The sequence below is a fragment of the Cryptomeria japonica genome, chromosome 9 (assembly GCF_030272615.1).
Source record: "Cryptomeria japonica chromosome 9, Sugi_1.0, whole genome shotgun sequence".
Lineage (NCBI taxonomy): Eukaryota > Viridiplantae > Streptophyta > Pinopsida > Cupressales > Cupressaceae > Cryptomeria > Cryptomeria japonica.
Genome location: NC_081413.1, coordinates 163,438,097 through 163,453,941, shown reverse-complemented (window position 1 = coordinate 163,453,941; position 15,845 = coordinate 163,438,097). Strand labels below are relative to the sequence as shown.

The 15,845-nt window shown below is 33.3% G+C and overlaps 1 protein-coding gene across 4 annotated transcripts in view; it reads left to right on the top strand.

Moving 5' to 3' along the window:
• LOC131037811 (chromatin remodeling protein EBS) overlaps positions 1-15,845 on the top strand; it is an 80,333-nt gene that overhangs the window by 42,422 nt on the left and 22,066 nt on the right. For 2 of the 4 annotated variants that reach the window (XR_009104299.2, XM_057970010.2), the window contains exons 1-4: positions 7,126-7,875; positions 7,956-8,298; positions 8,405-8,473; positions 14,550-14,685. Coding sequence is in view for 2 of the 4 variants with exons in the window: in XM_057970010.2 (XP_057825993.1) it covers positions 7,776-7,875; positions 7,956-8,298; positions 8,405-8,473; positions 14,550-14,685 (648 nt within the window). In the remaining 2 variants the exon portion in view is untranslated. Of the gene's footprint in view, positions 1-7,125; positions 7,876-7,955; positions 8,299-8,404; positions 8,474-14,549; positions 14,686-15,845 lie in introns of those variants that run through there. The other 2 variants (XR_009104300.2, XM_057970030.2) reach the window with 1 other exon arrangement.

Below are 15,845 nucleotides of genomic sequence, written 5' to 3'. Positions count from 1 at the left end.
ACATAGATTCAACTTTTATAAAGGCAAAATTTGGAGGACAAGGTCATCCCCAAGCGACATTTTCTAACTCTTTTCTGGGAAAAACTTCAGCGAAACACTCAGAACAACATCCTAATTCTGAAATGACATATGTTGTTTGCATCTGAGCTCCTCGACAAGGTCACCCCAAGTGACATTGTCCAACATTTTCGAGTCTAGATTTCAGACACAAGTTCATTTCTTCTTCCTATCTCCAGATCTATATATTGTGCTTTCATTTTTGATATGAGACTACTTGAACATGTTAATTCTGGTCTATTTCATATCTCCAACCTTAGAGGTTACATTCAAATAACATCTTTTTATAGTTCATTTTCAACTCAATCAACGAGGGAGTGGAATTAAATCAACGTTCAACCTTTTTAAAATAATTTGGGGTTGCCTCTATTGATTTCACTCCCCCTTCATGTAATAGTAATTGCAAGTGGGTTGGTTCCTTGTTTACATAGCTAAACTTGTGAACACCCATATTTCCACCCACAACAAAAGGGATGGAGGCTTCACTGGCTAGGCAATATTATATCACATGCATTCATATTGGGGGGTTTAATATCCCAAAAATGAGGGTACAATATATTACCTATCGATGAAAAGGGGGTTTTTAATTTGGCCTATGAAAAAAGTACAATATTTGGTGATAATAGGGGAGCTTTTAATTCAAGTTGTGTATTGGGATGGGGTGACAAAAAAGGAGTTTAGGGCAATATTTTTTGAAAATAGGGGGATTCTTTAGTATGCCATGAACACACGTGATATAACCCAGTTTCATTAAGTGAAGCCCTTGTGACAAAAGGAAATCCATCTATAAGAGCACACATATTCATTATCTTTGGGTACATTTATAAGAATGCTATATTAACTTAAGAAGAGGTCTTACGAGCAACTAATGTGCAAGCGATGTAGTGACAAAATTTTAGTGCCCATCATATATTAGGTGTAGTTGATGAATCTTTTTGTATTGTTTTATTATTATGCTTTAGTTGGCTTGTTAATGAAACCTCTAAGAACATCCTTTTGGGTCTTGTTGAGATCGAAGTGAAGGAGAGATTACACACTCTCATGTGCATTGGTCCATCCATGTCATTTTCTAATAATAAGTCTTACCATTACCTTTGTTGACATAATATGTGGCCTCAAGTTTCAGATTGAATCTTTAGGATTTGTTAGAATACATGTTTGAGAGCCAACACATTAGATAGGTTTGAAGATGTTGCTTTAATTGTTGTTATACCCAAAATTTTGCAAGATGGATAATTCTTCATCATGTTGCTTGGTTAATTTGAGTGACAATTAGAATGAATACTAATCTTAGGTTTATGAGTCACAACACTTGCATTTTGAATATTGAGCACATGAAGAGGCAAATGCAATCTATCATATGTATTAGGATCCATATATAAAGAAGGGATAATTAAATTTATATCATAGAATCAATCATCATTAGTCATAATCATATACCTTTAATTATTTTGACTTCAAATTTTAGCAAAGTTTAGAGGGTACAACATCCATGGCATGAATCCATGAACGAATTAAAAGAACTTTGAAATAATGAAGCAACATACATCATATGAATTATAGTATTAATTGCTACAAGCCCCAAAGTGATGGTCAAAGTATGAAAACCAAGAGATTCTCAAACTCTATTACTAAATGCTTTGATGGTAACTTCAAATTTTTATAATTTAGTAGGATTGACTCTATTAACATCTTAAGTATTTACTATAAATGTGGAAAGCATTTATGTTAGAATTATCTTATTATTTATATATGATTTCTTCACCCTCATGTCTTTACCTTTTACATTAAGACATCTTTGTCTAGGGATTATCCCACTATTACACGCAGATATCAAAAAATAACTAATGGTTATGATGTACTTGATCAACATATGACACCCTACTAAAATATCCCTTTAAGATTTCAAACAATTATGTAAGACACATGAGATATCTTGAGACATTTTTTAGCTCCAATTTCTATTTCATCTACTATTACTACAATTGAGATTATTGCACTTTTAAAACTTATTAAACAAAAAAATATAAGATTCATTAATATCTCGTGCTCATTATATCCTCACATTATACCATAGTATCATATATCATATAAATATAGAAAGAGTGGTATCATAAGTCCTCAAAATTCATATAAAGGGGATGTAATATTACTACATAAATATCATATGTGTATCATTAGCACTATCCAAAGGGGAATTAGTAAGAGATGGGATTTATGAATGAGTGAGATGAATGTGCCTATAAGAAAAGGATAAGTGCTAACCAATTCTACGAAGAAGAGGAAAGCATAAAGTTATATGAGAAAATGACACCTCTATAGAAAACACATCCTCATCTAAAACATAAAGGGTCTTTGAGTGAATTAAGAATAGGATTAGAAGCAACAAAACATGGGAACATGTCAAAATTAAAAATATATGCAAGTAAATCAACAAGAGAACATGATCTATGTGGTTCCATGTGGGTAAACTTATGATGGACATATTGGATCAAATATGTATATAGTGCTCCTTTATAGGTCCAAAGCCTAATTGAGTTATGATAATAAAACATAAACATGGGTGGATCAAAACCCTACTCAAATTTGATATGAAATAAGAAAGTTTAAGTTAAAAATCCTAATAGAAGGAAAAGAAAACCTAACGCAAAAACCCTAGGTCCTATAGGAATGTTAGGCGCACAAAAACATATGAGAATAAAATCTCTTTTGTATAAATATAGGCTAATCATAAAAACACAATAGAAACAATCAACCTAGATTAATTAGAGTTGGGGTCAATCATTGTCATGGGTATAAAGTAAGTGTGTAAATTAAAACGAGAATTAAATAAAATAAAATTTGTGGGTAGCTAGCTTTGATTTTGATGTAAGAGTGTATGCGTAGATGCTAGAGATCCATTTTAAAATACTTTGAATTTTTATTCTTTGTCATTGTCTTGAAAATCCACAGGTGTACCATCTGAGATTGGACCTGTGATTGTGGATGTCTCTAATTTTCTAGAGAGAAGTGCTCTTAATCAACTTAAAAATATTATGTGTCATTTCATAGATTGTTAAACTTGCTCACGTCAATCTTTGATGTTAGATGATGTGTACCAAATCATAAGGGTCAAGTTTTCGATAGAACTCCTAGATGGATAGACTTCCAAAACAACAAGTGTGGAACGTGCATATGATGACACACTTGCTCTAATAATTTTGTTGTTATGCTTTTATATGTCTAGTATAAATCAAACCCCAGTGTGCTCCTTTTTATAACTCATAGATGATTTCAAATGACCGAGGAGACGTCTTTAAATACAATAAACAAGTTTGTAGGTTAATTAAATATGTGCCAAGTTAGCTCATAATGAGTAGTGAAATGATTGATCACAACTAAATTTGAATACTTACTTTTAAAAAGGAATAGGTCTAATTTGTGATTGCAAAGCTAACTTAGGTGAAAATTGCACACGTAGATTTGGTCTAGGGTGTTGCATGGTGAACTTGAAAATTAGGAATGCGACTTTAGGGATCAATGATAAAAGGGATTAGGATAAGATGGATTTACACTTGAATATACCCCATGTAAGCTAATTATTGTATTTATGACTCTAATTAAGATTGAACCTTTCAATTTACATTACCTATTAGAAAGACATATATGCTTGACAATATAAGCTTTCTAATTTCTATTTGAGTTGTAAATAAAAGGAATGATTAATTTTGAAATAAAATTTAAAAATCTTATTTTTTGTAATGGTAAAAAGCACACGTACCATGCATTTTGCCATTCACTATATACACTTATTACCATTCATTTTATGTCCTTTGGGTGTCCTAAGTTTTTGGTCCTAGTGTATGATTTTCATTAATTTCCCCTTTATCCAAAATGTCAAATTGAATTTCAAAAACAAAATTTGACCCCTTGTCTAACATTTCCTAGCTCTTAATTTATCAATTCTCATTCTTAGGTAGAATTTGTGTATATAGAAATGATCAAGGCTATGTTTGCAGTTTGAATTCGATCGTTTCAATGTTCAAAATTAAAATCATCCATAATCCAAAAAACATCCAAGATCCTTCATCATTAGGACAACTCCATTGATCTATCTGTCACAAAGCATCATTAATTAGTTGTTATTCATTTTTTCACAAATACTTGCATCAAGACACATGGTGAAATCTTAGACCTTGCACTAGAGGTTATTCTAATATTCATTGCATTATATTCCATTTACATAAAATTGCAAGTTATACTTAATGCTGTCATGGTCATGTAAACATCACTTGCATTGTTTCTTGATTTTTGCCAACTCTTTCTAAAATTGATAAATCAAATGTAACCCAGCTTGTGATAACAAGAAGATTATTGCTTAGTAATCTCCCAAAGGTGTTTGTTTTCATCCCAAAACTTTTTTGTAGGTTGAAATATCAAACCAAATTTTTGTTTGTATCTACAAAACATGTATAGGTCATATGGTCATTTCCATAAGTCAAAGTTTGATTGTGTGCATAGATTTGATTATGTTTATTTCTATACCCATGTGTTTGATTTTTGCCAAATTCTAACAATGCTCTAGTTTAGATTTTGTGATTCTTCTTTTCATCTATCCAAGTCAAAGTCAACCAAATTCCTTTACTTTAATTTTTAATTTTCTAATTTCTATCAAATAATTTGCAACAACTTTAATTAAATTATATTTAATAAGAAGAAAAAAATATATTTTGTTTATTTGGTTAGTAAGTTTTAGTCATGAGTAATTATTATTACCTATATATTAAGATTTGATATTTATAATATAATTAAAATTATGATTGTAATCTTAAACTAATACTTTTTTCATTAAACAATTGAAAGATCTGATAATTATTATAAAGAGTAGTAAAATAATAAATTGAAATGATCTAGGTAATACTAATATTTTTGAATTATAATTTCATTTTTATTTAAATATACACTTAAATAATTATAAGCATAAATGTCTCCAGCTAGATTCACAGCTTTTTGCATGTAAGAGTTTAATGGATTTTTTTTCTTGATGTTTAGTATTTTAGAAAAACATTTATTTTACACATGATTCTCTTCTATTATAAGATATATCTAGACATATTTATTCTATTATCTGTACAAATGAATTGATAAATTTTATTTTTTATACATAAAAACTATTATTAAAATTAAGTTGAAACTCACAGCTTACAGTATAGCCGCTGCTGGCAGTCGGATCGTGGAACAATAAAAACCATAAATACTAATTAATTGAAAATGACCATTACAAAACCAAGAACAATTCAAAACGTAGGATTTATAGAATCCATTATAAGTCAAAGAAACTTTGTGAAAGTTCATCAATAATTTCCATTCTAAGGACACAGAAAGTGCTTAATATGTATTTGTTGGTTGATTAAGTGAAGGCCTCTTGTGATTTACTCTCTTTTGTTATTATTATTACCAGTGTTTTCTCAATAGATCGAAAATTGTTTACCTCTAGCTGCTGCTCATGATACAACTATAGATTTTTTAATAAATCTTTCTTAGTTGTTTTTTGTCTTTATCATATTAGTAATCTCTGAGCTAAATTATAGTATTTGACCGTTCCTCTTCAATATACATTACAGGAAAACAAATAATGTTATAAAACCCAGATGTAATGCAATAAAAATAAAATAAAATAAAATCCAGATGCATTTCTATAATAAGAAAACAATAATATCAATAGCGAGAATTACTCATACAAGTTGGTAGGTAGAGGATATTCCGAGCTGTGTCCATCTTTTTATATCTATAAAGGCTGAAATTGTATTGAAATATTAGTTTTGACAGGTATGATAATATATTGAGTGGCAACAGAAAGACGTGAGGGATTTTTGTCTCATAGACATTCCACTATGGTAATTATGGCACGGTGCAGATCCATCGTAAACATTTACAAGAAAATATTTTTAGAATTGGTTGTGAAGAGTATTAAGTCTAGTGAATCGTCCACAGAGAAAAGGCTTTTGCTGGTGCTCCTCGACATTGTCGTTGTCTTAGTTGAACAATCAGGCACCAAAGGTGGTGGTGTAAATTGGAGAATTCTTGATTTTTGCTGTAATTTTCATAGTTGGAAGTAAAGTTGTCTTAAAGCTGTTTACGTTTACATGTCCAATAATAGCAATGTTCCAGTAAAAAATATACAGTTGCAGGTTTCCTAAATTAAAATTAGAATTTAAAATATAGTACGCTGTGAATTAATTTGATTTAAGAGGATGGATATTCAGTTTCTAGCATTGAACTGAAAAAAATTGATAATTTTAATTTTTCTTTTGAATACATTTTGGAAAGCAATTATTTTTATAATCATTATAATAATTTTTTAGATAACATTTTGAGCTTTGTTTATTTAAATTTTTTAATCAAATTTTTAGATTATATTTTATGATCTACCATTTCTCTTTTTTAACTATTCCATCTTGATGAGGGATCATAGATTATTATCCAAAATTTTGATGAAGAAAAAAACTTGTATAATCAATTTCAGAAATAATATCAAAATTATATTATCAACTAAAAATTTCATATCCTAAATAACATTTATTCTAAATCTATATTTTCATAAATATTTTCATAAATGCTTCATTTTTTAATTCATTAAACATATACAGGTAATCTATATTTTAGTTACTGACATCCTGCTAACTTTTTAGACTGGAAACACTTACTTCTGCTGCAGATTTTACCCGTAAAAAACTCTGTAGGACACGACCACTGAACATCGATTTTTTTAACAGTATTCAATCTTTAAGATTCTAAATTTTAATTTTACTCCTACATTTTTAAGGGAATTGTGTTATCGTTTATAAAATTCATTTTAATTTTGTACTTAGTGTTTCATAATAAACTCACACAGCTGGATTCACACTAAGTACACCTGACATGCCCAGAGGCTCAAACATGTGTAGTGTAACTTTCATTATCAGAAATTGCCACGTGTCTATCGAAAGGATGGATGGTGGGTCGTAATATTCGGTGCGATAGTGGAGAATCAGGGCTTTAAAAATATATTAAAGGCGGTTTAATGTGAAGGTTGAGGCGATTTACCAATGTCAGATCGAGTGATTAAGAACGAATAGAGATTTGACTTTAGAGTTGGGGAGTGGAAACTAGCGATTGAAAACGATAACATAGAAAATGTGGGCAAGTCCGGCCTTCTCTTACCTTTTATCGTAATCGCTCAGAAATCTTCTCGTCATCGTGCCAGTCAGCCATCCATTCATTCGTTCGCTGTTCACCTCTATCTCTATCTCCGTTAATCGCCGTACTTTAGCAACGCAGTTTTCCTTACCCTTCTTCACGTGCCGTGTTTCTCCGTCTGCTGCCGCTGAAAAAAATCCTTTGCTCATCTTTTCATTGGCGACGGATCGATCCGCGGAGGGCTTGTTCATTCCGTTTAGGGCTTGATCGAGAGAAGAAAATGAAAATAGAGGAACGATAAATGCTTGGCGTCTCTTTTCGCAGCGAGTTTCGAAGTGGTGATCTAGCGGTAGTTTACGGTTGAAATAGTCTGTCGGTCGCCTCGTTCCGGGCGGCCCGTAGAATAATTAAATACAAACGTCGCAGACAGATATTCGTAGACTAGCCCAGCTCTCAACGATGGAGGAGACGGACACGTAGTTATGTGTATTTCTGTTATAGGCAGGAGACGAATATAGTTTGCAGTTGGAACCCTAAAAGCTTCTATTTTTCACTGCGGGATGTCTAGTGGTCGATCCGGCGCCGGGATGAAGAAGTCCAAGCCAAGTAGAAAAGTTTTGGATTCGTACACGATCAAGGGCACCAACAGCGTCGTCAAAGGTATGTAAATAATTTGCATCTTCTGCTCGTTCGCTTTGAACACCAGATCTCATGTATTTAGTTTTACCTTGGCTTTGAAGCCGGAGACTGTGTGATTATGCGAGCGCCAGAACCCGGGAAGCCGCCATATATTGCGAAGGTGGAAAAGATCGAATCAGATAGCCGGAAGCATGCCATCGTACGCGTGCGGTGGTATTATCGCCCGGAGGAATCGATCGGAGGGCGAAGGCAGTTTCACGGCTCCAAGGAGGTTTTTCTCTCCGATCATTTCGACGAGCAGAGCGCCGATACAATTGAGGGCAAATGTACTGTACATACCTTTAAAAGCTACATCAAGCTTGATAGCGTGGGCGCCCAAGATTATTTCTGTCGCTTCGAATACAAAGCTGCGACCGGAGGGTTTATGCCGGATAGGGTGGCGGTGTGAGTTGCTAACGTTTCCTCTATATATATTTTACTTGAATTCGATCTTGACCCTCGTCCTTTCTTTGTGATTATCTTATGCGGAGCGGCTATTCTTTTGGTGCAGATACTGTAAATGCGAATTGCCATATAACCCGGATGTCTTGATGGCACAGTGCGAAGAATGCAAGGATTGGTCAGTTCTTTTTGTAAATGCTGATATTTTGTTGCCTAATTTTTATTCCTCTTGATAAAACTCCATATCGAAGACCAGTTAAAGCGTCAAGTGTCTGTTTCCATATGTTCGGCGTTAGTACTGGACACAGTTTTCGCGTGCATTTACCGTGTTCACTATGCTTAGAAAACCATTGGTAGCTGCGACGTTCGTCTGACACTGTTACGGTGCGAACTTTCGTAAATATGCTGCATAACGTGTACTTCGAAAATCCTCCAGGGGAGCACAAGTAGCCAAACAACGTCACGCTATTAGTGTGTTAATGGCAGAATCTCTTGTTTAGCTGTCAAGTTTCTCAAGCATTTCACACAGCATATTTTTAAGTCTTTTGACATAAAATGTATTTTAAGTACGTTTGTTCATGAAGTGAAGTTTATAAGCTGTTAGTCATTGCTGACTGTTTTCAGTATGGAGGTTTTTAATCATTCTACAACTGTGGAAACTTTTGTACAACTGACACCTAACATACCATCCTCTCACATGCAGTTATCAATTAGCTTTATCGTATGCGTCTGGCTTTGCGATAGCTGCTTTAGTTTGCTATTATTTTTATGCTTGAAATTCTGAAGGCAGTTAGTAATAATGGCTTAATAGGTCAATTATAGTCCAGCTGTATTTCTTTCAATAAATATTCTCGTTTCACAGTCTGTGTCAACTTGTTCCAAATAAGATAAAAACAAGTGTACTTTCAGCGATTTTACATTTCAGTTTAGAGAAAATATGCCTTGCTGTTATACGGTCATCAGTAGTAATAAAATATTTTTAAATTTCATGTTCACCATATAAATCAAACTATTTTCTCTTTTCCAAGTAAATATGCTTTTAAGGGAATTCATTTGAACAAGTTCAACATCTAAATGGTAGTATATATAGCTACCGTCTTGATATAAGAACTTGGGTATACAATGCTCATAGGTCAAGGTTTGGGCAATTTTGAAATTCTTCACTGCTCCGACTGAATTGTAGAGTCGTCTCTAACTGTGGCAGTTACTACTAAACACAGGCTATTTTACTGTATTGATATTGCCTCACCTATCTGTATTGAAAAGAAATATAAATTTTCCTTTTATTATCCTTCAAACTAAGAATTGCTAGTAATATGCAATTAAATGTAGTTAAATCATCAACTGATTTAAGGCAAATAGATGATACTGTTTGAAGTTAAAGTAAAATTAGTGTTACTAAACCTGTGAGTGCGAGTATCGTGCAAAATTACTTTTTTAAGCTATCTTTTTTGCCTTTAGGGTCTGTTAAAGTTTTCCTTTATGTTGAAATCTCTAGTTTTTCGGATTTTCTTGGATGCCGTTAAGTTGGGTGATTGATGAATAAGAAAATGGAATTAGGTTAGATTTACAATATTGTATTTTCTTATACAGATGCAGATTGTCCACGTGCTCCAATTAAAGTAACGGAGGCTTTCCAAGTACATGGTGATTGACATTCACAACGATCTCTTTAATGACAGCCTTAAAAAGTTGATATGAGCTCGCTGAAATCTAAAATACCTCTAAGATAAATAAGCATGGCCTCATTTAAGATCTTAGTGAAGATATCTGTCAGTTGAGCTTTAATCTTATATTATTCAAGTTGAAGCACCTATTGTTGCATAAGTTGTCTGATATAATGATGAACATTAGATTTTTAACAAGCTGACTGGTTCTCTGATTGTTACAATAGAATAAAGTAGTCCCCGTAAGAGGCTGCTGTAACTGAGAGAGATTAAATGCCAACCATTTGATCTCTTTGGCTGCTTTATTAGTAGCTATATTTTGCCCTTGTGGTGGAGAACACAATAGTTTTCTGCTTCTTGTTGCCAAAATTTTTTTCTTTGAATCAAATGAAAAAACATATCCGGCAGTGTATTTCTTGTCATCTACATAACCTGTCCATTATACATCAGAATATCCACTAAATGCCAAATTTCAAAAGATGAATAGCTGGTGCCCATATACAACGTACCATGAATATGCATCAATATCGTCTTTGCAACTTTTTTATTTGGAACCTTGAGAGAAATCGTAAGTCTATTGACAATTTTGATTGCATAAGAGATATTTGGTTCTCTATGAGTCAAATATATAAGCATCACCACCATCCATGTTTCTGGTCAATTTTGTTCTTGTGGATATTGGAGTTGTGAAACTTGTAGGGTCCTCCATCTTGAATTTGACCAACAAGTCTTTAGAATACTTAGTTTGTGGTAGAAAAATGCCATCTTATTTTGGCAATATCTAAAAATCAAGAAAGTAATGAAAAAAACCTAAATATATCATTTCAAACATGTTCTTTAAGTTTATGTGAATGATATTGCTCATTTTCTCTTGTGATAGTATGTCATTCGTATAAGTGTAATAATTATAACTCCTCCACCTTTGAATCTTATACATATAAATTAGGATCATGAACGCTATTTTCAAAACCCTCAAATTTTAAGTTAATCATGAATTTTTCTAAGTTACCGGTTCTTGTGGTTTTGGCTTGGGTTCGGGTCTTGGTTCGTGCCCAGTCCTGGTCCGGCCCGGGTTCGACCTGGGTCCTTCCCAGGTGGCCGGGTTCCCTGTGGGTCCTGCGACGCACGAGCCACAGGGAACTCGACCACCTGGGAAGGACCCGGGTGGAACCCAGGTCGAACCCAGGAGGACCCGGGTGAATCCAGGAGGACCCGGGTGAACCCAGGCCCGTGGGTTCCCAAAAACGGGGCCCATGGGTCAAAAAACAATAAAAAATTATTTTTGTATGGATTGTATATATTGAAAATATATATAATATATGTGTATATATATAAATTTATAATTAATATATGTATATATGTACGGACGAACCCGTACCCATAGCCAAGAAAAAAAAAATTGCTGAACCCGCGAATCCGTACTTGAATCCGAACCCAAACCGGTAACTTAGCAATTTTTGTATACTTGCCATTGGAGCTTGCTTTAGTCCATAAAATAATCTTTTAACTTGCACACCATGTGATTTTGTATTCTTTTCATAAATGTTTTTGCTTGTTCATGTAGATTTCCTTTAGAATCTCACCATTAATAAAAATATATTTAATATCCATTTGACAACTTTTACAGATATAGTGCGCTACAATTGCTAAGACTTCCAATTCTATTGATTTTAGCAATTAGAAATATTTTGTTTTACCAAATTCAATGACCCTTAGCTACTAGCTTTCCCTTATGTTTTTTCGATACTCCCATCAGACTGAAAATTAGTCTTGTAGACTCAATTGTTGCTAGCAACTTTTTTTTCTTTAGGCAACTCTATCATTTCCCAAGTTTGGCTCTTAATTGAGGAGTTGTACTCATCCTAGATTGCATCTTTCTATTATGGGTGTCCTTGAGATTCCTCATATGTTTGAGGATTATTGGACTTCAGAACATTGGTCATTAATCCATAATTAAGATAAGTTTCTTCAAGGCTTTTCAATTTTTTTGGAGGACTTTCTTCATCATCTCTAGGATTATCCCTTGGACTCTCAAATGTGTTTTATAGCATCAATGGAAATTTGGTGAGGACAAGAATTGTTTTCTTGAATCCATTCATTAAATTTCACAGCTAATGAACTCATGCATATCAAGTGGATTTTATAAACTATATCCTTTCTTTTTATCATTGCACCCAACAAAAATGCATTTGATATCTTTTCCATTGAACTACCTAATTCTGACGTCATTTGCTACATGGTCATAGGCTTCACATTCAAACATGTTAAAAGTATTTAACATCACCTTTCCTTGCACTCCATACTTCCTTAGAAGTGATTATCTAGGCATATTGTAGGAGATCTTTTTATAATATGTGCTTGTGTGTTACTACTATTTTCCAAACAAATAATTGCAAACTCTTTGATTGAATTATACGCCCAGCCATTTCCACCAAAGTTCTATTGAGTGAATCATAAACCCAACCATTTGAACCAAAGTTCTATTTTTTTCTAGTCACTCCATTTTGTTGAGTGTATCTATTAGTAGCCTGCCTCTATATACTATGTTATATCACTCATTGATTTGACAATGTGATCATGCATTTTATCTCCTTTTAGATGAGTCAATTATCTTTTGAGATCCATGATTCTTGTTTTGCTTGTCCTTTCATATATTTTCTATTAATACTCCCAAATTTTATTTTTATTTTTAAGACTTTGAACATATGGCCTGGTTCCAACGTCAGTTTGTCATAAAATAGTTGCATGGATATTCACATCCTTAGGTTCCTATTTAACAAGTTAATCAGAATCATTCGGTCTCTCTTGTGTTGCAAGGTTCAATAATTTTTCCATTAATAAAATTAATATTTTCTCTGCTTTCCAGGTTGCATAGTTTGTTCCATTTGATTTTTTCTGACACCATATGATGCTCATATAAAGTCATAATTAAATATTAACAACTTTCAAAGAAAAAATATAAAAAAACCAAGCCAATAAATAGCCTAACACAAATCTGAAGCTTGTAAATTAAACTCCACAAATACACCACAAAATAATGATATTCATTTTTTTATCATAAAATTAACCTTGACTTAATATCTTTTATACTTCAAAATACAAATATAAAGAAGTCACATCAAGTAAACTCACTCTGGTGTGCTAAAAAAATGTCTAACAGTAAACATGTAAACCAAAGGGACTTTGAACATCCTCTTTTTCTAAAGATTTATTGCTGTCTTCAAACGCTCTTCATGTTCAGGAACATAAAACCTTCTTTATGCGTTTTATGAAGATCATGACATTATTTATGCCTTTTTAATGGCCATGTTGCCACTGAAATGCTGGTGCATCACACCCCAACTAGCACAGCGCTGGTAGATTTTTATTTATTTTTAAAGCACATTTGCTGCTACGGAAGTCTGCTTAGCAGCCCACTCCACTCCTCGAGTGTAACAAATCCTTCTGCTATTGCACACCCATGCAGCCTACTACGCATACACCAAAAGCTCTACATGCAAATACCAGCAGGAAACTGTTGCTCAGTAAACTGTCTGACATGATTAAAGAACCTTCTGCAACTCCCGATGCCTATATTGTTCACATATAACCTACACAATCCAAAATTTTCAGAGGCCTCTGATACAATATCAGAAATTGAAACTAATTTGATATGCAATAAGGAGACCTCCTTAACTAGATGTAGATGGAATCTATTTGTCATTTATTCTAAGTATAGCAATGGAGGTTTTTCACTATAGCTATTATAGCTGCACCATTGAAATATTGGCTCTCCTCATCTGCTAACATTTAATTTGACTCCTAGTACTGAGGGCATTTGGTGTTTTTTGAATTTTTGTTCTTTTAAATATTCTTTAAGTTGAAGTGGGGTAACCTTCCATATAATATTCTTTATTCAACTTTTATGATTAAATTTTTTGTTGCAAGTTTGAAACTTTTAGTATATTGTCATGAAATATGGGTTTTAGTTCACCGGGCTTTCATAATTAGCACTGGAGATACCCTTCACCTTACGTTTGCCTCCATCGGTTTGCGTAAAATGAATACCCTTAACAAAATTGAAAATATAGTGATTAAATAATTTCCTGGGGTAACTATTGACTGTTGGACTAAAACATGTTCAGTTTTCTTTTGGATCTGCATCTCTTCCATGAATGCTTGTATAGTTCTTGTAGGAGGATTCTCTAAGACCCAATAGATCATCACACTAAATTGTATCACCTTGTTCAACATTGGGTTTCTCTCCATCCGATAGTTATGAGTGTGTCCCATCAAACTAAGTCGTACAATCTTGTTCACACTGAGTTTCACTGCATCTGATAGTTTTATGAGTGTGTCCATCAAACTTAATAGCATCATCCTGTTCAATACTGGGTTTTACTGCATCTAATAGCTACGTGCGTGTGTATTTCAAATACTCAAAATGAGTTACTGCAGAAATTTTTGATATGTTTAGCATTTCTTGTTTTTCAAAATAAATTCTCCGTTTAAGTGTCTGTCATTACTAATTGTGCTGGCTAAGTTACTGGAAGCTCTTATTTTTTCTTTCTTGAAATTTGTTTTGTGACTTTGCCTGTGTACTTGCAGGTTCCATCCTCCATGTATGAATCTAACTGCAGAACAAGTTAAAAAGATGGATCATTTCTTTTGCTCAGATTGTAGAGAGGATGGTGACAAGAAGCCACTTAATTCTGTGAAAGATTTACACCGTATCGAGCAAAAGGTGGTATCTCTTCTGTGTATTTTTGGCATCAAGTTATTATGTAGGGTAACAAATTTTCATTAAACTATTACTTTTGTCAAATTTTATTTTTGTTTGACTGGATGGCACTATGCTTAATAGTTAGCATGTTGGTTTAGCAATGTCAGTATGTTTTGCACAAAGTTTTGCAATAGTCCTTAGATAAAAGGCTAGATATTTAGTGATTCTCTTATAATTTGTGAGAAAGAGTTTCATGCTGTTTATTAAGGAATTGTGTCAAGAATCTAGATAACCTTTGTTGTGTTGAAGTATTTTACTGGAAAATAAATTTAGGTAACTGAAAGTTCTTCACACGAAGAGGTGAGTGTAAGGCTACAAAGCAATGGTTATGTATTCTGTAGAAAGTAATTGAAAAATGTCGAGAAACCTGCATTTAATCTTGAGTGGCTCATCCTTCACCTTCACTGATATGTGACTTATGGGAAAGAAGAGATAATGAACAGATTAAAGAAATTGTGATGCTGGAAAAAAGCGGATAAACTTAACCATACACACCTCTTTGTCAATGATGATGTTTAGAATATGATTGGAAGTTTGACGAAGTCCACAAAATCTCGAAATATCACCTCTTAAACACGACTGACTTTAAGGGTACTTTTGTTAATGGGATCTTTTCCATCATCAATCTGACTCCATTTTATTGGGACTTGAACATTTCCATAACATTGTGTGGCTCAACTAGTGGATAAATTAAAAGAAAACCCTATTAAGCTTTAAACTTCAATTTATAAAAGAGATCTATGCAAAGTATAATGTTTTTGATAACTAAAGCAGCAAAAGAAGGTTGCTCTCTCTATTTACAAACAGCCCAAAGGCAGCATTAACAATCCATTAACAAGCCATTAATAGCATCCAAAAGTCCAACCAAAAACTATCAAAAACATATTTAAGCCTTATGGTAAAACGAGTTCATAATAGTATCCATGTATAAAATACGTAAACTAAAACTAATAAAAAGAGCAGCCCCAAGGTGGTTAGGCAAACAGTTTGCCCCAATCTTAATAAGGTATTTGAAAAGATCTTTGTAATTGCCTTCATCTTCAGCATCTTTTCCCAAGACCACCTTCTACAACAGGCATAGAGCAGTAGCTGAGCTATGCATGACTTTGGAGCTAAACCTG